The 24,362-nt window shown below is 39.7% G+C and overlaps 2 protein-coding genes and 1 pseudogene across 5 annotated transcripts; 1 reads left to right on the top strand and 2 right to left on the bottom strand.

Moving 5' to 3' along the window:
* Positions 1-10,081: 10,081 nt before the first annotated feature.
* LOC4341963 (uncharacterized) lies at positions 10,082-10,968 on the top strand. Its single transcript, XM_015786514.3, has one exon. It carries the CDS (start codon positions 10,176-10,178, stop codon positions 10,755-10,757), a length of 582 nt encoding a protein of 193 aa, XP_015642000.1. The 5' UTR covers positions 10,082-10,175; the 3' UTR covers positions 10,758-10,968.
* Positions 10,969-14,307: 3,339 nt separating this feature from the next.
* On the bottom strand, positions 14,308-15,957 carry LOC4341962 (pentatricopeptide repeat-containing protein At4g14820-like; annotated as a pseudogene).
* Positions 15,958-16,576: 619 nt separating this feature from the next.
* LOC4341961 (subtilisin-like protease SBT2.6) lies at positions 16,577-23,231 on the bottom strand. 4 transcript variants are annotated; one of them, XM_015785439.2, is made up of 11 exons: positions 22,966-23,231; positions 21,955-22,180; positions 21,342-21,486; positions 20,863-21,257; positions 20,597-20,692; positions 20,314-20,386; positions 19,781-20,066; positions 18,717-19,042; positions 17,770-18,037; positions 17,312-17,593; positions 16,577-17,203 (listed from the first exon to the last, which is right to left on the bottom strand). In XM_015785439.2, exons 2-11 carry the CDS (start codon positions 22,128-22,130, stop codon positions 16,788-16,790), a joined length of 2,463 nt encoding a protein of 820 aa, XP_015640925.1. In that variant the 5' UTR covers positions 22,131-22,180; positions 22,966-23,231; the 3' UTR covers positions 16,577-16,787. The 4 variants fall into 4 exon arrangements, with proteins under 4 accessions (XP_015640925.1, XP_015640927.1, XP_015640926.1 ...); XM_015785441.3 differs by having other exon boundaries at positions 16,577-17,118; XM_015785440.3 differs by having other exon boundaries at positions 21,955-22,164.
* Positions 23,232-24,362: the final 1,131 nt, after the last annotated feature.

Genomic DNA, 24,362 nt, shown 5'->3' with positions numbered 1-24,362 from the left:
ATACGTTAATTTGGACTAATATTTTTTCTCATAATTAAATAGATAATAAATCATTTTTCATATTTCTCCTATAAAATGTGAAGAGGGCCATTTTATAATTTGAAAATTATATTATAAGTGTATGTAATTTAATGTGTAAGATATGAGCTTATAGTATAAGATTTAAATTTTTATAAAAATGTCGCACGATAGTAGATAGGTAATGAACTAAACAACCATAAAATATATAGAGAATCCATCGTGTGTTATTGATTTTGTCCTTATTCAACAATATGTCACTAGGTTTGTCAAGTTCTAATATGCCATCGCACTTTGCTTAACTTCTATAATATACCATTGTCGTCTAGTTAGCTTCCATTAATATTGTATAATTTTTTCATAATGACCGAAATAGCCATGGGACGAAAAATTCCAAATATCAGATTGTAAAACTTCCAAAGTTTGAGATGGATATCTTCTCTGCCTTGTTTATAATATGATATTTTGGAATATTCGGCTAAATTTTGGAATTTTTGTCCCAGGGATATTTCGGTCATTAGAACAAAATTATACAGTACTGACGAAGTCTAAATGGACGGCGATGGTATATTATAGAGGTTAAGCAAAATACGAATAGGGACAAAGTCAGTGCCATATTATAGAACAGGGACAAAGTCAGCGACACACAGTGAATTCTCTTAAAAAAATAATCTAGTCAAAAAAGTTTCTTCATTTTATTCAAAACAAAACTTTTTTTTTACCAAACACGTTAGGAGAACTTCGAAAGAAGGTAAGAAAAAAAAGGAGGTTTAATCATTAGCTCAAACACACGTGGGGAAAAGTTATTCGCATCCATGGTATGGTATATATTCAGATTAATCGATAATATACTAATATTATTAAAATTATTCTTCGTCTTAATACGGTGTAAAACTAAAACTTTAACCTTATATTCTTCTGTTGTTCCATATTCTTCTCGCTTTCTCATTCTTATTTATTTTTAATAATAATATTGCTACAATCAGCACTAGTACTTGCACATGAATACTACTCCAGCAGCTAACTCATATGTGTGTGCTCCATAATATGTAGTATTTATGTTTTTACATGAGTAAACAATAATTATTATATTTGTAATAATTATTATATTTGTTAATGATATTGTAATTATATAAGGTGCCTAACTAGTTTTCTAAGAAGTGGAAAGATATTTTTGTTAAACCTAATCTAGAATGCTATAAAGATTAATAATATTGAACGATATATAATCATATTTTTTTATAGATGAATTAGATATCAACACTTGTTAAGAATCCAATGCTCATAATGCTCTATATATAATGTTCAAGTGAGTATTCTATTTAGGATGTGTTTGGCAGATGGGTTATCAGAGATGGGATTGGGAAAGGGAAATGGATGAATGGCTAGGATCAACAATAAAGCATTGCTGCTTGAAATATATCATCTTATGTATCACTATTTTCACCGCTTGAATGGATATCAATTTGGGGTGGTGACTAGGCATCTAGCTACTCCCTTTGTCCAAGAATATGAGGATATTTAAATATGGTTATGATTGGTTGAGATGGGAAATTAGGCGAGAAAATTTAATGAGGATGATTATGATTGTTTGAGACGAGAAAATAGGTAGGTACTTTATATTCTTGGACAAATTTCGATATCCTGATGATTTATGGATAGGGGGAGTAATAAACGTTACAATGTTGAACTGTTGACCCAAGATAAAATGGTTAAAAGGCATCAGAAGCCACATAAGAGGATACTGTGTCGTGGTTAGAAAGGATTGGAAGCGACATGAGAGATCATTATGTCAGCTATTTTCTGTTAGGAAGGGGAGTAGGGGTTGGGAGGGTGCATGTGTGTTAGAGTTAGACCTAAAAAATTAAGTTGTACTGGTGTTTTTTACAAGCTCCAAAGTTGTATTTGTTATAATTTTCTCTACAAACTTTTGGCTAGCAAAGGTATTTTCTTTTATGTAGGATGTTTACGGAGATACTATGCGTGAGAATTGTCGAAACTGTTGCGTGTTGATTCATATTGGAGATTTATCTGGTGTTTTTTATAAGCTCCAAAGTTGTATTTGTTATAATTTTCTGTAAAAACTTTTGACCAGCAAAGGTATTTTTTCTTTTATGTAGGATGTTTACGGAGATGCTATGCGTTAAAAGCATGAGAATTGTCGAAACTGTTGCGTGTTGATTCAGATTGGTGATTTATCTCAATGTGGAATCATTCTTGCATGTGGTGATAAGTTCCGTTATATTTTAACAATTGCAAATAGTAAGCTATATAATGCTTCAATGAATGTTATTATCACTTTTGGAGATCAGGGAGAACTGAGCTATAGCACTAGTAGTGTTGTTATTCAGAGCGGCAATAAACTATCAATTCTTCTCCTTCGTCATGAAAATATAACAATTCAGGGCAAACAATTAGTAAACTTTAGTATTCAAGATACGATAGAAGATGCAGTGATTTACACGCTCAGCTACATTCTAAAGACAACCTACAAACTCAAGTATGAAGGAATCCGGTGTTCTTACAAATACTGCGTGCAACCTGCAAATTCTTACTTTAGAGGAGGCAACCCAGGGTATAAATTATTAAACTTACTTGTAATATATGATTTATTACTATTTTGAATTGTTAGAAATTTGTATTTGTCAAATAGAAATATATTCTGCAGTGTTGTTGGTATTCAACATATATAATGGTGTAGATATATTTTATCATAATTATTGTGCTGGAAATGATATCACAAAAGGTTCCGTCGTTTTAAATGGGCAATGTGAAGTTATTGGCATGAATTTGGCGCATTCAGCTGGTTGGACTATGGCTTTATGCCTCAGCGTCATAAAGATGAAATTGCACTGATATTTCCGAATGCAGCCGACAAGGTATATATTCTCAATATTTAAAATGAATGTGTACTGTAAAGATGTTTAAGTGTAATTTTCATTTTTAAGTTAAACTACTAAAATATTCATGCTTTGCAAGGAAAAGAAAATATATAATAATATGTCAGCCAAAATATTTTTTATCAAATATACTAGTATTACTTTTTTTTGCTTATTACTTTGAAATCAGATTGCGTTTTTTTAGCATACCAAAGGGGTTGATTCACTTTTTGTCATGCTACCTTGGTTTGCTCTTCTTTTTTGGACACATTTGGCATGGGGCTAGAACCTTGTTCCAACAAACATTAGACTATTGCATAATATCAACAAATGTCAGGGGCTAATGTGTAAAAGTGCAAAAGTAGCCACCCCTAATTCTTTTTATAGTAGTATAGATATATGGTACCCACTTGATTCAAACAAATATTAGACTATTGCATAATACCAGAAAATATCGTGTGCTAAAAAATGCAAAAAGTAGTGGTGCAAAGTAGCCACTACCACCACTAGTGCCTTTATACTCCAGTATACCAGTATATAGATATAGATAGATAGGAACTTAGGAAGTACTAAATTTGCATAGCAGACCTTTGCAGGCATCCAAGAGTATTTGAAGGCTAAAGGTGAAGTTGATGCTAATAAAACAATTGTTTAAAAGGTATTCTCGTGATGTCTGCTATCTCGAGTACTTGTTCTTGATGGCATTGCACTCCGTACTGCAATAACATGCATGCAATCATAGCCAATTATATAAATGCTCTGATCTTGGAATGTCTCTTTATCATTCATCTGTTGCTTCTTTCTAACTTTATCTAGGCATTATTAATAGTTTATTTTTCATTTTCCCTATGGTTGATTTTGATATTCTTTTCTGTAGTGCTGGTTAAATTACTTTCCTTACTTTTTCTGATATGACCTCATGTTCGCTTGTTTTTCTCTTGTATACGTACATACATGATCTCAGCAAATAGTTTGATATGCAGCTAGATGTTGCCACCGAGGTTTATCCTGTGCATGTTAGCAACAAATTTAATGGTTTTAACACCTACTCTCAGTTTGGATGGCACACAGTTGATTGATCTTGCCATTCTGTGAAATTTGCATCATACAAGGTTGGCTTTTAAATGTAGCGTTGATACAATGAAGCATGCAGTTAAGACTGTTTTCGGTTTATATGATAATAACTTCAATGTACCTTACTACGGAATTGTATCTGTCCTAATGACCATGTATATAGAACTCTATGATAATTAACATAAACTATCTACTTTTCAGGCTGGCGGAAAATCTTGCTAACAAATCACCATGGGAATCTTTTCAAAATATCAGAAGACCCTCCATCCAAAATTTTATTGCATGATTTTTCGCTTTTTCTTGAACCGAAAGCTTATCTTGTGCATGTTAGCAACAAATTTAATGCTTTACGCCGTGTTTAGTTCCAAAATAATCCTTCAAACTTTAAACTTTTCCATCACATCAAAACTTTCCTACACACACAAACTTCCAATTTTTCCATCACATCGTTCCAATTTCAACCAAACTTTCAATTTTGGTGTGAACTAAACACAGCCTTAACACCTACTGGCAGTTTGGATGGCACCCCAGAATTTCGGATGCTGGCTAATAGACACAGTTGATTAACCTTGCCATTCTATGAAATTTGCATCATAGAAGTTGGCTTTTAAATGTACTGTTGATACAATGATTGAAGCGTTGATACTGTTTTCGGTTTATATAACTTCAATGTTTCTTATTACGGAGTTGCATCTGTCCTGGTGACCAAGCATATATAGAACTCCAGGATAATTGACATAAACTCTAATTTTCAGGCTGGCAGAAAATCTGGCTGACAAATTAGCATGTGAACAGGGGCGGATCCAACGTGTGTGAAGGGGGACTCAAGTCCCCCATACACCCATAAGACTCATGGATACCCCCTGGAGCACCCCCTCGAATTTTTCACCATGAATAATAAACTAAAGGTTCCTACATAGCTAAAGGTGAAAGAAACTACGTAATTGAGTCCCCCTCCCTCCCCACCCAAAATTTTTTGTCCCTGGATCCGCCCCTACATGGGAAGCTTAGCGAAATCTCAGAAGGCACCTCTACCCACAAAATGCTAGTGCATGGTTTTTCGCTTTTTCCTGAACCGAAAGTTGGTGAATAGCTAGCTATTTGCACCTTCTATGAGCGTGCGTGTATTCCCTTCACTGTAGCCATATATCCTGATGCTTGTGAGAAGAATGAAAAAAGCTTCAACGCGCGATTTAAATACATTTATTTCTGAGTGTCAAGATTATTTCTGTCGTGTTTTAGAGAGAGTACCCTAAGGTTAATCTTGAAAAAAAAAAGAAGAGAGACTCAACTTTACGGAAACACCTTTTCAACGATCAAAAATTTCAACTTATGCAATCGACTTACTGGGTCAAAATTACACCCTCTGAGACCCAAAAATAGCCTAATGTTTGTCATCATTACACCCTTGACCTTGAGACAAAGACATGTATGTATATATATATTCAGAAAAGCATGATGATGATGTATGTATATAGTACACGGTTGCTGTTTGTGTAGCATTTTCTGAGTTACATGTTAGTAGCATTTCTGCAATCTCCCTGTATATGTCTTTGCCATTTCCTTTCCCGGCCAGCCTAATTTAATCAACAAATTCCCCAACATCATGCACATATGTATGTGCGTGGTCGGTACGAGTGGAACCGGCAATAATAGATACTCCCTCCATCCCAAAATATTTGACGTTGTTGACTTTTAAAAAATGTTTGACCGTTCGTCTTATTTAAAAAAATTAAGTAATTATTAATTCTTTTCCTATCATTTGATTTATTGTTAAATATACTTTTATATATACATATAGTTTTACACATTTTATAAAAAATTTTGAATAAGACGAACGGTTAAACATGTTTAAAAAAATCAACAGCGTCAAATATTTAGGGAAGGAAGGAGTAATAGCTAGTATCCTAATATCTGATATCAACAAGTTGAAGTCGATTAGAGAAATAATTATATCTCTCTGCATATTAAAGATTTAAAGTCAGCGAATGCTGCTACCTTGTTTCAGGCTTTCAGCTAGCCCAAGTGGCTCTCCGTGAACATATCAACAAGGAACTGACAGAAATGATAGATTCAAAGGTACATACACATAGTGGACTTGCAAGGACTATATATGAACAACACATTGTATATATACATTTGATTAATCTGTTCGTCGGCATCGTGAGTTTTCAGCTGAGGAGAGATATCTAGCCTACTAAACCCAACCTGATCCAAGCCCATTGTAAAGAAAGAAAACAAAATCAACTTTACACCTTTTCACACAAGAGTTCAACTTATGCAACTGAATTCTCTTAGAGTCAAATTAATTACACATATGATACAAAGCCTCATGTTTGTCAAAATTACACCCCTAGGACAAAGACATGTATGTGTGTATATTATATATAGTAAGCCCGAATTCATCTGCGCCGTCCGTGTGTGTCAAGATGTGTGCTGCTGAATCTTACCTTCCACCCACAAAATGAAGGACTACTATATGGGGAAGATTTGGAAAGGTACACAAGGCCAGTTAATTTTTTTCTCCCTTCCAACATTGCCCCCCATCCTCCCACACATTAGAGACGAGGAGTCACTGAGTCATGCTTGCCGGCAGGGGTGGTGCCGAGGGAATTAAATTTGAAAATATACCGCACATTCAATTTTATTTCAGGAATATTCAGGATGTCGATCTCGCATAACCATTGAGCGAAAATAGCGTAGACGTGACGTCGAGGGCGGTATCGCGCGGCGAAAGCCGCGCGAGACCGCGCGCTCTCGCGGAAAGAACGAGCGAGACCGAACGGTATCGCTGAAACAAAGAGCGACACCGATTCCTATATTTTTCATGCGATCTAATCAAAAGATCGTTCATGTGTTTTTATAATCGTCCATTTTATACTTGCATTCATGCTAGAATTTACCGTTATTACAGCGTAGGCACCGTAGTAACAGTGAAAATCACAGTAAAATACTGTTTATAGGTGCTGTGCTGGAACGATCTTGTCCATTCATTGTGAAATCAGATGCCTAAAATTTTCCCAATTGCTCTAAAATACTGTTTAGAGCAATTTTACTTGTGTGGATTATTTTGACATGTAATTTACTCTAACATAAATTACACTCACGGTACATGAACTTGTGTGGTGGGTGCAAATAGATACAACAACTTACAAATTGCTCACTTTGATATAATAACTTGGCTAGTTGGTGCGAACTGGGCCAAAATGATCCACACAAGTAAAATTGCTCTAAATTAGTGCACACTAATGACATAACAGCATATACATATAACTGTGATTTGGAGATCTTATTTCGAATCCAAATAAAAATGTGCAAAAGTTTATTTTTCATGTCCAGGGTACAATATTTGTTTCATTTTTTGGAAAAATTTGATCATCTATATAACTCGTCTAATTTTTATTTGTCTGTTCAAGACCAAGACAATTGTTATATGTACTATTAACTACTAAAAGAAAATTTTAATTTTCATGTTCATGTTCTGACACTTTCATTGAAAGTGTATTTTAACAATCAGGTATTTTTAATTATTTTGCTTTTTCGTTGGTCTAAATCTTGAAAGTATCATGCGACTAATAATATGTGTCAGTAAAAAATTTTGATGTGTAACAATAATTACACACTAGTACGTATCATATTACATCAATTTTACTTGTGTGGATTGGTTTGGCCCATCTTTGCATGAACTAGCCAAGTTATTGTACCGGAATAAGCAATTTACAAGTTATTGTACCTATTTGCACCCACCATACAAGTTTATATATCGTGAACGCAATTTACTCTTTTCCTTGAATACTTGGACAGGCAACAGTAGTATACTAATTTCTGATATCAACAAGTCGCAAGTCAGAGAGATCGTTGTATTATATTTCTCTGAATATTAAAATTAAAGTCAATGAATACTACTACTCCTACTTTATTTCAGACTTTCAGCTAGCCCGAGTGGGTCACCACGAACATATGGATGCATACATAGTCAAGAAGGAACGAACTGCAATGACAGATTGAAAGGCACATATGATCTGCAAAAGGACTATGTACTGTACGATATGAAAAAAAAAACAGCCGTATGTTTCAGAGAAAAACTCTGAAACTGGCCGCCGTTTTGCTTTGCCGCCGGTGGTTTCCATTGATAGAAGGTCATTATTGTTTCATCAGAGATGAGAATCAAATCAGTAGCGGTAAATAGGAGTACATATGTATGATTAAACAAAGACTGAGTTGCCATTGCTTAATCTGACTAACAGTATACACATGCATACCATGATGTTTTAAAGGATACAAAGAAACCATTTCTGTCTGAATCAATTAACCGGGTTCTCTGAAATCATCGACCAATGATGTCTTAAGCGAATACAAAGAATCATATCAATTTCTCCATGAGAAGTTAAGGACTCACATCACACCCATAACAAAAACATGTCGTTTTGGTGAAGAGGTGAAGAGATTCAGACAAACACCGTCCGTGAAAACTCTGACTGAATTATCGATCTTTGTCGAGCTACACTCAAAACTGAATTTCTTGTTTTTGGTCAGAGAAGGAAAAAAAAACTGAACGAATGAATGAGAATTAGGTCGGCAGGTGCCGACAACGTGAGTGCCATGCCGCCATGGTCGTCTCTGTGAAGTGAAGCTGACGAGCTCATGAGCTCGCATGTATTTCTAAGTCAAAATTAATGGAGCATTTTGGTCCAAGAAAAATTAATGCAGCAGGTATGTATATAATAATATCAGTAATGTTGTGCTGTATATATCTTGATCTGATCAGTGTGCAGTGGCTGGCTGGTTAAACAGAGAGAAGTTGTCAGCTAATTTTAGACTTAATTACCACTTTGTTGTATGAATATGTGATCAGCGAAGTGTAGAAACGCGTGTAATTTGAGTTAGTCACATTTGATTTGAGCGTTTCAACCAACAAGAGTCCAAGCCGAAGCTTGGCCATGTCGTTGGTCAACACGTCAAGACGTCAAGTAAGCCAATGGAGTAATTTCCATCGGCACAAACAAAGTATCTCTCTGTTGCAAACCGGATCCGGCTACATTGGGGACATCGACAATCTTGTTCCAGAAAATGATAAAAAATAACATGTCATCTTGAACAAGTTTGAAGTTAAATTGTAAGAAAAACTTATGGCATTAGAATCATAACTTCATGAGATTTTTAAATTTCTTATAATAAAATTTAGTGACTAAATATACATTTTGAAAACTGTCACAACATATGTAAAGTCCATAATTAGGTAACACCAGGGTCTTTGGTGAGGGATTACCCTTTTCCCATGGTAAGCCCAATGATTACTAAGGAAAACAAACAAATTTTACTTTTAAATATATTTTCTTCACTTTGTTGACATACATATTTTCATAAAAATATCTTTTTCTCACTTGGTTGATACACCGGATAGTACTCCCTTCATCCTAAAATATAAGGGATTTTAGACGGATGAGACATTTCCTAGTACAATGAATCTGGATATAGAGTATATCCAAATTCATAGGATTAGAAAATATCACATCCATCTAAAATCCCTTATATTTTAAGACAGAGAGAATACTCGGATAAACGGCCTACACATTGACAAAAAGCTCACGAGTACTACACCCTATCCTACAGTACAATGCCACTTACAGCAGGAACCACAGATAACTGACGTGCTTACGGCACATAATTTCCGCTGTAGTTTTGGATACTAGCTACCTCCGTTGTAAAATAATTACAAGTCTATGTTATTTAGCATATATTAAGGTTTGAGATAAAAACTATAATACCCCTCATTAAATGACGTATAAGTAAAAGTGGAAGGGTAGTTAAGAATAAAATAAAAATAATTTTAAATGAGAAGTAATTATGAGACAATTAATATTTTATTTAACAATTATTTTAAGATAGATTTGAATCCTAAAAGTAAAATTATTATGGAACGAAGGTAAATATGCCAGTCGATGTCCATTTGACCATATTTACCTACAAATAAATGGCAAATAAATACCAACATCATAGATACATATACACTTTTGTTCTTCACTTGTTTTAAATACTAAAATTTGTAGCTTATCCCAACGCTATCTATCTACTCCATATAAATATCTCCCCCCTCCTCTACAGTTTCCACTCCTCGCGCCTTCAATTAATTCGCTCTCCTCCTCCTCGTCGTCGTCGTCGTCGTCGCCATCGTCGTCGCGATCTCCATAGCTAGCTCTAGCGATGGGTTGCGCGTTCTCGTCGGCGGGGGCGCTGAGGCCGTTCGAGGGGGTGAGGGTGATCCACATCAACGGCTACGTGGAGGACTTCGACGCGCCGGTGACGGTGGGGCAGGTCACCGGCAAGCCGGCGGCGGGGGAGGGGCAGGGGCAGGGGAGGTACGTGCTGTGCTCGTCGGCGCACCTGCTGCAGCCGGGGCGGGGGCCGTTCAGGGCGGACGACCCACTGGAGGCCGGCACGGTGTACTTCCTCCTCCCGCAGTCCATCTTCCAGTCCGAGTCCTCCGCCGTCGACCTCGCCTGCCTCATGAACCGCCTCACCTCCCTCGCCCGCAAGGGCGCCGCCGCCGCCTCCAGCCCCGTCGAGGCCCTCTTCACCGCCGGAATTCACCACCCGCCGCAGCCCTCCTCCTCCTGCAGCAGCTCCAAGCCGGCGGCGGCGGCGGCGAGCTCGGGGTCGCCGGAACGGTGCTACCTCGCGGCGGCGGCGCGGCCGGCGGCGTGGAAGCCGCGGCTGGATCGCATCGACGAGTCCTTCGGCCGCGCATCCATGCGGAGCTCCTCCGCTCGCAGCACCGAGGCCTGAACATTTTTTTTCTTCCTCTTTTTTAATCTTTTTTCTCTTTATTATTTTATTTTCTTGTTACTTTTCTTAGTAGTAGTAGTAGTAGTAGTAGTAGAAGATGATAATTTCTGGATTTTTTTTTCTTTACAAAGTTAGTTTTCTGTTGTTTGTATATCCAAAAGGTGTAAATATAATCTAATTTGTAATGTTGGTTTGGATTGGATTCGGATCATCTGGTCTATCTTATCTAGCAACTTATCCATACTGTTAAATTGGAGGAGTTTCTTGATAAAATAAAAAGGAGAGGCGTTTTTTTTTTTTGGGTAGAAACTTTCTACAAAGAACACATAAACCCATAGATATGAAATGTTCAACAATAGCCGGTAGGTTAGGTGACGTTCCAACAGCTTGCCGTCTTTAGTCTGAATCTTTTTTGACTTTGACGTGCAAGTGGGACACCCCAACTTGCTTGACCTGAGTGGCCAGATAATTTCTTTTAATTAATTATTATTCAAGATGATAATTCTTTGAATTAATTTATCAAGATGATTGTGGTCACCCATTAGTGTTAACTAATATTAAATAAAGGTCACTCTGCTTGAATTTATTATTGTTAATGTTAACATCCTAATTGAGTTGGAGTATTGGACTTTCTCAAACAAAATTCCTCCTTTCAAGCAAGCATGCGTGAGATTAAAATAGTTACCTGAACCTGACTACACAAGCTACACAAAATATGCAGCCATTATTATTGTTCAAGTACAACATCAACGCCACTGTATTCTTTCAATTGGGACAAAATTACAGACACCGTTTTTCTTCACGTCTTCGTCAAAATGGATAGAATACAGCGTTCTACGACGATAACCCGGCGACAATTTCAAAGAGGAAAACGTACATGTGCCAATCTTCAGGCAATTCTTCCAGCCCTTACCAAGATTAGTATCAAGTACTTACATCAAGTTGGATGAGTAGTCTCTTTCAGAGTTTCCGTATCCTTGCTGTTCAGATTTCAGATTCAGACAGCAATCTGAATCTCTCTTTCATTAGGGAAAAAACACCTGTTAATCTGTCATGTATCCAGTACTAAGTTCGTGCAGTTATCTAAAAAAAGTACTGAGTTCGTGCAAATTACCCAACCAATCTTGATCAGCTTCAAGGCAATCTGGAGAAATCTTGGAGGCTCGTTTTCTTGCATTGTCATCGATGTTAGTTGACTCACCCTCGAAATATTGCGCCCCTTGATGACTAATTTAGCTTTTTTATTTATTAGGCCAACTGTTGCAGCCACCTCTGAATCTCTGAACATGGTTACTGCTACTGCTTGCTTAGGTGACTGAAACTTTTGTTCAGAAATTCAGTGTCCATCTCAACAAAACTATTTCAGGACTTTGCCAGGTCTTGTACGGTTATAGTGTGTGGCACTCAGAATGATCAAGAATCCCAACACACAGCAGATTCGCTAATTTGGTAAACTGACAGTGCAAAGTGAAGTCAGAACCTGAAAAAGAGAAACAAAATATCTCTGCCCGTTTTAGGTGCTTCTTCTTAGTTATAATATCTCGAGGAGGTCTTTTCCTTTGGTGCCGTTTTTTTTTTCTTACCTGAAAAGGAGAAACAGAATAACAGATGTGTGAAGTCTCTGAGGGTTATCATGCGGTAGCTTAGCTTTGAGCAAATTTTCTGAATTTTGGGGTTATTTTAATGGCAGTGGCAAGCAACACTGATCCACTGGTTGGGAAACGGATATGGAAGGCGAGGACTTTCTCAGCAACTGACGCAGATTTTTGACTGCTTTGTTAGGTAGAAGATCAACTTACGTAAGAGGAGTAAACAATACCGGTCGTACCCGAAATGATCTCATGTAAGCAACATTGACAATTTGTCATGCAGAATATAAAATATCACTATTCCTTCAGACATGAAGTTAGCATAATATATATTACTTCTTTAATAGATGATAGACAACATTGATATGCTTCTCTTCTTTTTTCCTTTTTTTTTCTAATTAGTGACAAGTGACTTAAAGGAAGACTTATTTTCCAGATTTTTTAAGTAAATATAAGAAATTTTTAGCCATGCGTCGCTTCTCTTCTTTTCTTCTTCTTTTCAGAATTAAGTAGAGAGTAATATACCAGCAAAAAAAAAAAAAGAGCATGAATAAACACTTCAAAGCTGTAGAGTTGGAAAAGTTACCGGCGCTGCATGCAACGAGACAAGCCTTTCTGAATCTTCTTCACAGTTGACTTGAGACTTTCAGAGTAGGACACAGAGCAGTGCCACATCTTGCAGTCTCCAATCCTCATCTGAAAGCATACAGCTTTGACGCTAGCTTAGCATACGATTCCTAGCAAAAATTATGTGAAAATGCGTCCCAATCAATCACCACCACTGATCACGTGATCAGTCACCTTCTTCCTTTCCTTAGGTAACCGGCATTTCCATCTGGTCAATATACGCCATAGTGTAAAACTTCACCACACTAGTGATATTTGGGTTTACAATGCATTCATCTTTCTTTCATTTGGATTTTTAAAGAAAAAAACTATCAATTTAATCTTTACAGTTAAATGGACTATGCACATGATTACAAAATTGATCCAATTATTCAATGAAATTTACGGCTCGCCGATTCGTTAAAAAAAATTGATCCAATGTTTTTTGTTTTATATTTCTTTATGGGCTAGTCCTTATAGAAACCCCTTGGGGATAGCCTCTTGCAACGTTAGATTGAAGCCAGTAATAACTTCACTTGACTCCACAAATCATGCAAATGTCACTACTATACTATGACACCACAAGCTCCTCAAATGCATGCATGCATGATGCCACATACCCCCAGTTGGCACCACTACAATAAATATTGCTATACATGCTAACATCTGTCACTCATGGATACTAATTAACTCCAGCCTAATTTGAGTATGCCAAATAAGGAACAGAACTAATGCTGGAGATAACAAAAAACGGAAGCATTGATTCTTGATGATATACTCTTGTAGTCGTGTCCCTATAAATCCCATGAAGAGGATATTGTCATTGTGGCAGTGACCAGCAACGATTCTCCTCTCATGGCGGCTATCAAGAACAACGGTGCCATGGTTCTGTGTTTTGCAACTCTGTTTGCTATGTCTGTTGTTTTCATGTCTTGCGATGCAACAGGAAGGCATAATGCTGGTAAGTTCCGGCCTATCCAGATCCATTTCTACTACTGTAGTACTTGTTCTCTCTGTTACTGTCTATGTTGCTGCAATGTTTATTCAGATATGCAGAAAAGTGAAGTGCATCTGACTTACTGATTGATACTGTTTGGTGGTCACCGTGCTTCATGATGTGCAGGTGTTCTGGACGATGCTGGCGTGTTGTGCTTCACTTGGCTGAACTGCACGAATGCTTCATGCCAAAAAGAATGTAAGGCTGGCAAATGGGATGCTAAGAAAAGCAGTTGCGGCGCAAGCGACGTTTGCTGTTGCCGAGCTGCAAAGTTGTTGGTGTTGGATGAGCAAGCTGTTAGATGAAATTTTGTGCCCAAATTCATCAAATCAGCAAGCTGTTAGACTTAGATGCGACGGGGAATAAATATATGTATGCAATTATGACCTGATTTGGTCAGCATGTCCAACAATGAAGTTGTTTGATGAAATTTTGTTCCCAAATTCATCAAACGAAATAAAGGAAGAAATTCAAATTTACCACCTTGAGACTCCTGAGGTACAAAATTGGATATATGGTCCCTAAAAATTGAAGTGTGACCGACCATAACTTGCTGAAAACAATCATTTTTCATCTATATGCATCATTTGTAGGAGGATGCAAGCTTTCAGCATTTTCTTCAACATTGACTTCAACATAGGACAGAGCAGTACTGTACCTTGAAGTCTCTTTCCACACACCCATCTCCATCCTTACATCCACAACACGTCGCCAATCCTCATTGGCAGCATACAAGTTTGACGCTAGCACATAATTCCCCCCGTATTCAGGCTCCATTTCGATCACATGATCGACCACCTTCCTCGCGAGAATGGCATTTCCTAGATCCCGACATGCTCCGGTCAATACACGCCATATTACAGGGTCAGGCCTCACTGGCATAGCCAGGACGAACTCAAATGCCTCTTCCAGCATACCAGATTTGCACAGCAGGTCCACCATGCTCCCATAGTGCTCCATCCAAGGTGTGATGTGATACTCTTCAACCATAGACTTGAACAATTGGCGCGCTTCATTGACGAGCCCCGAGTGACTGCAGGCATTGATCACGCTCAAGAATACAAGTTCATCAGGCTGGAAACCTTGTCTGAGCATCTGCGAAAACTGGACAAGCGCAGCCACCCCATGCCCGTGCACGGCGAGGGCCTGAATTATGGCTGTCCATGAGACCACTGTCCTTACAGTGATCGAGTCAAATATCTCACATGATCTCCTTACCCTCCCCATCTTACCATGCATATGTATGAGTGCGTTGGCGACACGGGTATTCTCCAAGAACCCATTTTCATGGGCATACTCCTCCACCCACTCCCCCAGCTCTGACCTGCAGTCCAACATTGTGCACGCTGAGATGACTGCAAGAAGGGTTACCTCGTCAACCTTGACCCCAGCAAGCCTCATTTGCTCGAACACTTGCAGTGCCTCTGCTGGCTTTCCATTCTCGCAGCAAGCATTGATCATGCAAGTCCAAGAAACCACGCTCTTCATACTCCCTATGCTGTCGAACACCATTCTCGCATTCACCAGCCGGCCGCATCTCCCGTACATGCTGACCAAAGCATTCAGCAAGGGCAAATCAAGAGCAGCGAGATTTCTCACCGCGTAGCCATGGATCTCTCTCCCATGCACCAAGCTCCTCAGCCGCGCGCACGCTGACAAGAGGATCGTGACGGAGACGTTGTCGGGCCGGGAAGAACCCGCCCGCGCCATGGTGGACGCCGTCACCAACGCGTGTTGGGGGAGCCCAGAACGCGCACAGGCAGACAACAGGGTGTTCCATAGCGGGACGTCCGGGCGGGGGATTTCGTCGAACAGCTTGCGCGCGGCGGCGAGGCTGCCGGAGGCCGCGTAGGACTTGACCAGAGCGGAGCAAAGGTGGAGAGACGAGGGGAGCACGCCGAGCTTCAGCGCTCGCGCGTGGATTTGGCAGGCGGACACGTCGGAGAGCGCGGCGAGGATGGCCGCGCCGGTGCGCAAGGCTGCGGCGGCGGTGGCGCTCATCGGTCATGGCGGCGGCGGCGGTGGCATTTGCAAGAAAAGCACAAGCATGTTTGGAAAATTGTATATTTTGCGGGTCTCATTTGCAAAGTTACCCATCTAACGCTCCCCGCCTCAATCTTGACCGCTCAAAATGGATCGAACGGTGTTCCGGGATCCTAGAGTGGACCAGAATATTGGGCCAAAGATGCAGGAGATTACATGGCCTAATGGCTAATGCCTAATGGGCTTTTGAACTAGAGTCAAGTTAGGACTGCTTAAACTGTTTTACTGTGTTTGACTGAAGATCACATACTGTACTTATTTGTGAGGATGAGACATACAAAATATCCATAAACAAGAACATAATACTCCTGTCATAATATTTGATGTTTAGTATAAAATTTAGTCGAATTTTATAACTCGAGCAATCAATTTTATATTTAAATAAGCTTATGAAATCTAATAAGCTCATGATTTTATGATAGTAACTTTTCAAGGCAAATATCTCACAATTCCCCTTTGTTTTACAAACCAGGCATTTGAGAGTTATTGATTGATAGAGCTTTAAAAGTAGGACCAAATCTTGTTCTAAACGTTAAATATTCATTATCGACTATCGAGTCGTGTGAGTAGCCCATGCATTCAGATTTGGACACATTAACTCCAGATCATTTCATAGAGGCTTCAAAGCCCACATATATTTTACAGCCAGGAGCACAAGTATAACAACATGGAAATACAGCATCGTACTGACTATTATTTTCTTTCTACTAAGCTACAAAAAATTACAGCATTCCTCAGCTTGAAGCTTTCAGAGGCAGACATAGCTCTAGCTCACCTGGAGCCACTTACATTAGTCTACTTAAATCCCATAGCTACCACTGGGATTCTCACAAGGTGACCTCGGTCCCCTTTCATGGTGATCTCTCCAAAACTGTAGGTGCCAGTCACTGACCTGGCCGTGAGGGTCGCCGTTATCTCTCTCGATGCGCCGGGGAGCACTGTCAGCGCTGGAGGTGAGACCTCCAGCGCGATCTCCGGCGACATTCTTGTCATGATGGTGTAGGTTTCGGCCTCGGCGGCCACGCTTGTAACTGTCCGCTTCACCGTCTGCGTGCCTCTAAGCTGGGAGATGGTGATTGAGGGGATGTTGAGATCATAGGGGCGCTGCTGCACCTTGGAGCTGGAGCTGCAAGTTGAACCAGTTATGTTTGATACTTCACTGTGTTCCACGTCGGGGATCGAACACAAAAATGTGATGTAATCTTGATGAGCTACCAACAAAAAAAAATTCAAACTTAGAATGGTCTTCAGATTATTGTCTGAATAACATGGAGCAGTTTGAATTTATTAAAAAATTGCATACGAAAAATTTAACTTACTTGCATCCAGAACAAGGCCAGGATCCAGGGCGGCTTTTGGGTTAACCGCACCACTGCCATAATCAAACGGCGTAGCCCGTGTAAGTGTCATAATTTCTGATGTAGAGTACTGTTGTGCTCTTAAAGGATGGCTCCCCTTGTCCAATGTATTAGATGTAGTCATCAAGGCAGATTTTATTGCTGAGGGACTCCACTTGGGGTTCTTCTGTTTTATTAGTGCCGCGATACCAGCAATATGTGGTGCAGCCATACTAGTTCCAGAAACCATTGCAAATCCTTCCCCTGGAATATGCATTGCCACAAGAGAAATATATTTTAGGTAAGCCACATGATTGACAAACGTCCATATGAATTACCACATAGAACAATCAAACATGCAAGGAAAATTTCAATGCAACCATAACATGCTTAAAAAGCTTTGTATGCTTCAAGGGATATAAAAGTACAGCAAAGCTTACCAGCATAATTGGCTTCATCAGTTCCATTAGGCGCCCATGCTGCCCATATAAGATTGCCAGGAGCGAGTATATCAGGCTTTAGAACATCAGCATCTTGAAAGCTAAAATCTTTTACATCCGGTCCTCGAGAAGAGAACAAGGCAACCTGGGGGGCAGAGTTGTATAGAGTTGGTGCCAAACCATCTGCAATAGCTGCTGTTGCTTGGAAGGTCGTGGCCCTTCCTGCCCAATCTCTTATTGTAGAAGAGTTGTAGTAGTCTATAAGATCCTACAGAACCAAAACTAATGTCACCTGACTATATCAAAAAAAAAACGTATTATCTAACTAACATGCATAGGTTTTCCCTACTATTCAATTATCATGTCATCCTACAATAGCAGGCATATACAATTCATGTCACTGCTCTTGAAGCATGTACATTCTAGGGGACTGACTTTCTGAGAGTAGCTCGACTAAAAAAGAAGACAACTATACGAGAATAGTTTGTGGGCACTGAACAGACACCAAAACTAGATGGATGGTTACACAAGAGCTATACAATCCACTACGCTACATAAATAGTTTTTTCTAGTTCATGTTTACATAAGACGTAGCCAGATAAAAGAAAAACATTCCAGATAAAAGAAAAAACATTAGAATCTGCAGCTTTTCAATACTCCACTCATGGTGTTCTGCCTACAGATGGCATCCATGATATCTACACACTGACACTTTTGGGGATGCAATACTTCCTCCGTCCCAAAATGTAAGCATTTTTTAGGTTGGCACGGGTATTAAGAAAGTATGTGAGAATGATTGAAGAAGGTGTGTGATTGGTTGAAAAGAGAAAGTAGGTGAAAAAGAATGGTTGTGATTGGTTGAGAGGAGAAGGTAGGTAGAAAAATAGCTTCATTTTGGGACAAAGTACTGTGCTAGAAATAGCTACATTTTGGGACGGAGGTAGTACCTTTGTTCTGCTGACATCTGTGATGAGAATACCAGGCATGCTGACAGGTACAGGATCAAATTTTGTTCCTGGGTAACTATTCTCCACAGCAACAATAAAACCAGCTGCACCAAGACTCCTAGCAGTCTCTGACACTTTCTTGATAGAAGCTGTCCCAGAAATATAGTTGAAAGAATATCCACACAAAAGAATTTTGCCCTGAATTTTCCTCTTATTCAAGAGTTCTGGCCTTTGGCAATCTAATGCACTGTACTTGGTGGCAGATGAACCCAGCAGAGCATCAGCCGCAGAAATCAGGCTGAATGATTTATTCTCATGGGTTGCAGCTGTAGCCAAATGAGAAAACTGTAAATTAACCACAAGTAGAAATTTCTATGTAACTGTCAGATTGCCTGCATTTGTTGACATGATTGCAATCTAGTAACATATTTGCTATGGGATGCAGTAACATATGACAGTGGAATTACAAAGGAAGAAAAACAGAGGATTGTCTCTTTCACACAAAGTATTTTCACAATGAGATAAAAAAACACAATTTCGTATAAAGATCTACCTACAGTCCTACACCCTACATAACAAAAAAAAATCAAGTGCAGCTGATGCTGCCCTATCATTCATACTTCTCTAAGGCTGTGTTCGGCAGCCCCTCTTCCCAACCCATCTCCCTCGTTTTCCGCGTGCACGCTTTTCAAACTGCTAAACGGTGCTTTTTTGCAAAATGTTTCTATACGAAAGTTGCTTAAAAAAAACAAATTAATCCATTTTTGAAAAAAAAAATAGTAAATACTTAATTAATCACCCGCTAATCGCTGCTCCGTTTCCGTGCGGGCACTTAGTGTTGGGAACCAGGGGTTCCGAACACACCCTAAGCGCAGACAACAACATTGAGTGATTTTTATTTATTTATTTATTTTGGGGGGGGGCGAAGTTAAAAGGTAGGCCACTTAGCTTAGGTCATTTTAATTCATTTTGTACAATTTTTGTTGCCCATGAATGCATATACCATACATGTAGTAATAGAAAACCAAAATTTGAGCTAAAATACATGAATAAACAGAACTTACGTGATACACCAAGTCCAGGAAGAAGTTTCCCATTTCCTAGCACCAAATGATTTTTGTATCTGCGGTCATCAACTCCAGCAGCAACAGTGGTTATCCATGGGCTGAATGATACCAGTGTTTTCGGAAATGGTCCTCCATTTCCTGCTGCTTGGGCAACAAACACCCCAGCTTTCACAGCGGAAAGAAGTGCAGCATCAAAAGGATTCAAAAATGTAGTCCGCGTAGCAGTTGGCGGGCTATTTGGGCCAACAGAAAGGTTGAGAATGTCAACACCATCCTGCACAGCCTGCAAAATGCAGATTGCCATCCATGCATTAGTTCCTACATATTGAAGGCTTGTGATAGTGACATGCATTACATAACTGGCAGATGTTGTTTCACTCATTTCTGCAATAGTCTATGAAGAAAACAACTACTATGGCAGATTCCAGAAATAATTGTTTTGAGTCACTATTGTCAGGTACTAAGTACTAACATGGCAGCACCTGCATTACAGTGGAAAGAAATTCAGATAAGTAACTCATATGTTATACCTGATCAATGGCTGCAACAACATCAGATACATAACCACCAAAAAGCCTGTAAAGGACTTTGTACACGGCTATCCTGTCAATCACAAACTCAGGAAAATCACAATCCGGAAGGAGAGCAAAAGCAAAGGGGAATAATAGATATTGATTAACAATAACGGCAAGATAGAAGGAAGTGAATTTCACTAGCACAAGGCTCACATTCATTGAGGTGATTTTTGTGCATTATTCTTAGTTGTTCAATGAGATCTTGAAATTAGAAAATGCTGAAGAAATGGAAACTTACCTAGCACGTGGAGCCATACCACTTGCTTTGCCAAATTCGTGACCATGCATTCGTACTGGAATCCCATTATTTCCAGCAGCAATTGCTGCTGTATGACTGTTTAAGGGAAAGCATCTTTGTATCAGATAACTAGATAAGTCATGCCATTCTTCTCAAGATGAAACACAACCAGAATAGCTAATTCTTTGGACAGAACAATTTTCATGTATGGCATTTTTCTTGGTATAAGAAACTAGAACAGAACATATATTAATTAGGAGCATGACCTTCCATGGCCATCGCCATCTAATGGAGATGCAAAATCGACATCAGGATTAAACGCTCCAGCAGCAATTGCAGCTTTTGCAAAATGCTGGGCACCAACTATCTTCCCATTACAAAAGCTTCTTCTTGTTACTGGATCCATCTCACATTTCCCCTTGTAATGAGGAACAGGCCCATAAGGATCAGTTTTGTGGGCAGAGAAGCTTGGATGTTGGGGGTAAATTCCTGAATCCACAAAGCCAATCACAACATCTTCACCAGCTCTATCGAAGCCACCACCCGTTGGCCATACCCCTGTTGGCAATCCAAGAAATTGTGGAGTGTGTGTCGTCAATTTCTGTATCTTCATATCTCTCTCCACATGCTTTACTCCTGGGGCTTTCCTTAGGAATTCAGCCTAACACAGTGAAAGATTGCTGTGTTCAGCCAAGATAATAATCTTAAACCAGGAAAGAAGAAAAGATATAAAAATGCTAAATACCTGTAAGGGTGACATGTGTACTGCAAAACCATTAATAAGATGATGGTAGCTATAAAGCTTCTCATAAGTTCCTTCTACCAAAAGTGAGTCTAGAAGCTTGTCATGGTACCTTCGTAGGTGGAGTGAGTATGAAGTCACAGCCTCACTGAAATCAGTAAATTGGAACATATACAAAATTGTCATGTTTCCACCACAACTCCACAAATACAAGCAAGCTGTGATTAAAAACTTAATGGGGGGATAATCAATTTCAATATCAGAGAGCTGAAAGACAGTAACAGTGGTGACCTTTTTTTTTTCTAATGAAGGCTTTCGAGCAGATATTCTTAACATGTTGGAAGACTCTTAACAGCTCAAACCTCACACACTACATATATGATATATCATAATGGGAAGAAAATGGAATCCATTTCAAGAAACATTTAGGAGGTGCACTTCCTCAGTAGCAAGCTCCAAGTGCAACAAGACATGTGAAATGCAATTCAACAATAAGAACTAACAAGTCCAATATGCCATGCAACCCAACATAGACTCCACAAATTCACCAAGAGTCAGCCAACACAAAATAAATGTTCGAAGGCATGGTGAAAAAACATCATCAATAGTAAACTACCTGGTAATTTCCATATCTTCATCCAAATCTATGGCGGTTGCAGGGAATCCTTCAACTCCACCTCTGTAGCTGACAACAGGTTCGCCTTCCATTGTAACAATGTACACATCATGTGTTCCAAGAACCACTTGTGGTACAATGATAAGAAGCAAACACGCGAGCTCAAGCGCCTTCATCTTCAGCAATATCCGAATTGCCACACCACAGAATCTTCCAAAGAATGGAACTGTCAGGGAAGTGCACTTACAAGTTACAAGTATGCATGACACTAGACATCAATTTGATGGTTTGGGAGAGTCAAGAGTACAACAACTACAGGAGTACAGGACTGCACTACTGACTGAGTAAAATCACTCACTACCCTAGTCATCCACTACTGGTCCCGGCAGTGCCCACAATTTCTTTGTGATACTGGAGTTGCCCACCTCACAAGCCTCTCATGGAGCACGCATTTACGGAACCTTATTAAATTAGGGCGGCCGATGACATTAAATGGCTCTTCAGAACGATTATACTCTACAGTCTACACTACAATATAGCGTACTGTAAACGGCTAGTCTGTGTGTACTCCGTATGCATTTTAATAGCTGCATTTTCTTTAGAACAGATTGATTTTGAAATGAAACTAAAAATTTATACCACTTTGCTAAAGGATCAAGCATGAGTTAAGATCTACTAGAACAGGCTGAACAAATATTATCTCACTGTAACCAATACTGCAAGCTGCTAAAAAAGGGTGAAACAACAAAATCAAAGATCAATATGAATAATATCATCATCTGGTAAAAAATACAGCCAAAACTAAAAGAAGGAAAAAAAAAAAGGTTTTCCTTCAAACAAAATACCGATGAAAAAATTTAAAAATTGGCAAAAGGAATCTCTAAACAGTATGGTCCTTTATCCTACTGTAGCTTAGCTCTATTACCAGGTAAACCACCAAAAGAGGAACAGCAAAAAAAAAAACGCGCGTCACGGAGAGAAAGAAAAATGTAAAACGAGAGATGAACAAACCTGTTTATTATTACCAAAAACCACGAAGGAGATCGCCTGAGAGGTCGGGCATTCCCCGGCGCCGCCGCTCCTCCTCCCGCCTCGATCAGCCCCCGAAAGCGGCGGATCACCCCCCGTCAGTCGCTTCGCCGCGCCTCGCGCAGCCGCATGCGGCGGCGCTACTCAGGCGGGGGGAGGAGGAGGATGCGGCGCGGCGCGACGAGGCTAGGGTTTGCGCGCCTCGGGAAGCGAGAGTGGTGGGAGAGTGGAGTGGAGTGGAGGTGTGTGCTAATGGCGTTGCTTTTGTTGTCTTTAATGGAGGAGGCAACCAAGCAAGGAACCTCAAATTCCCTCTTCTTTTTTTCCTTTTTTTTTGTTTTTTTTCGCGTGATACGTGGCGCATGCGGCTCACGTGGACCAGCCCTAGTGGGCCCCACATGCCAGTGTCTCCCGGTCCATGGACCGTGTCCGTCGCAAATGGAAACTGCTTACGTGGGCCCACATCCGCGGATGTGGGTCCCAGATGGCAGTAGCGGGTGGTGGGCCCCCTGGAGTCTAGAGGTGCGGTAGGTTTTGGACTCTTGCCATTGACGAGGAACAAGTGTCGGGGACCGTAGAACTGGATGCTCCATTGCTCCGGCGATGGGGGCCAACGCCGCCGCGGACGTGGTCGTCGGCGACATCTCCGGCGGCGGCCGGCGGTGGCTGGGGCCTGGGGGCGCAGTGCCGTGGAGATGAACGTTGGTAATGTCAGGGTACTTAGACACTGTTTAGATTGGACAAGTCTCTATCACATCAGATGTTTGGACACTAATTATAAATATTAAACGTTGACTATTAATAAAACCCATCCATAATTTTGGAGTAATTCGTGAGACGAATCTATTGAGTCTAATTAATCCATAATTAGCCTATGTGATGCTACAGTAAACATTCTCTAATTATGTATTAATTAGGCTTAAAAAATTTATCTCATAAATTAGCTTTCATTTATATAATTAGTTTTGTAAGTAGTCTATATTTAATACTCTAAATTAATATATAAATTTAGCTTTGAATTCTGGTGAAGTGGCTCTGCTTTTATGGATGAGTTTTTTCAGACTTTCAGTGATGGGCAGAGGGCACTGATGAGCTGATCACCACCGACATGTCAGTGACCTCGCGGCAGGCGCAAGATTATTCAGCAACGGCATTGAAGAAGCAACAGCACGTGAACGACACTGCGCGCTGCGCCGGTGGTGGTGGCGAGGTTGTTTTCATGTGGCTCCGACTGTCACCGATCAGATCAGGCTTTCTTTTTTAGGTTGAAACCAAACTAGGCTGACAGAATGTAGAATGTTTGAAAGCCCATGGGTTGCCATATTCACTACAAAACCGTTTTGGTTTATTAGAGAAAAAAATAATTTATAGGTAAAAAT

Source organism: Oryza sativa, chromosome 6 (assembly GCF_034140825.1).
Source record: "Oryza sativa Japonica Group chromosome 6, ASM3414082v1".
Classification (NCBI taxonomy): Eukaryota; Viridiplantae; Streptophyta; class Magnoliopsida; order Poales; family Poaceae; genus Oryza; species Oryza sativa.
Note: the sequence above shows the minus strand (reverse complement) of the source record. Positions and strands in the feature narration are given on the sequence as shown.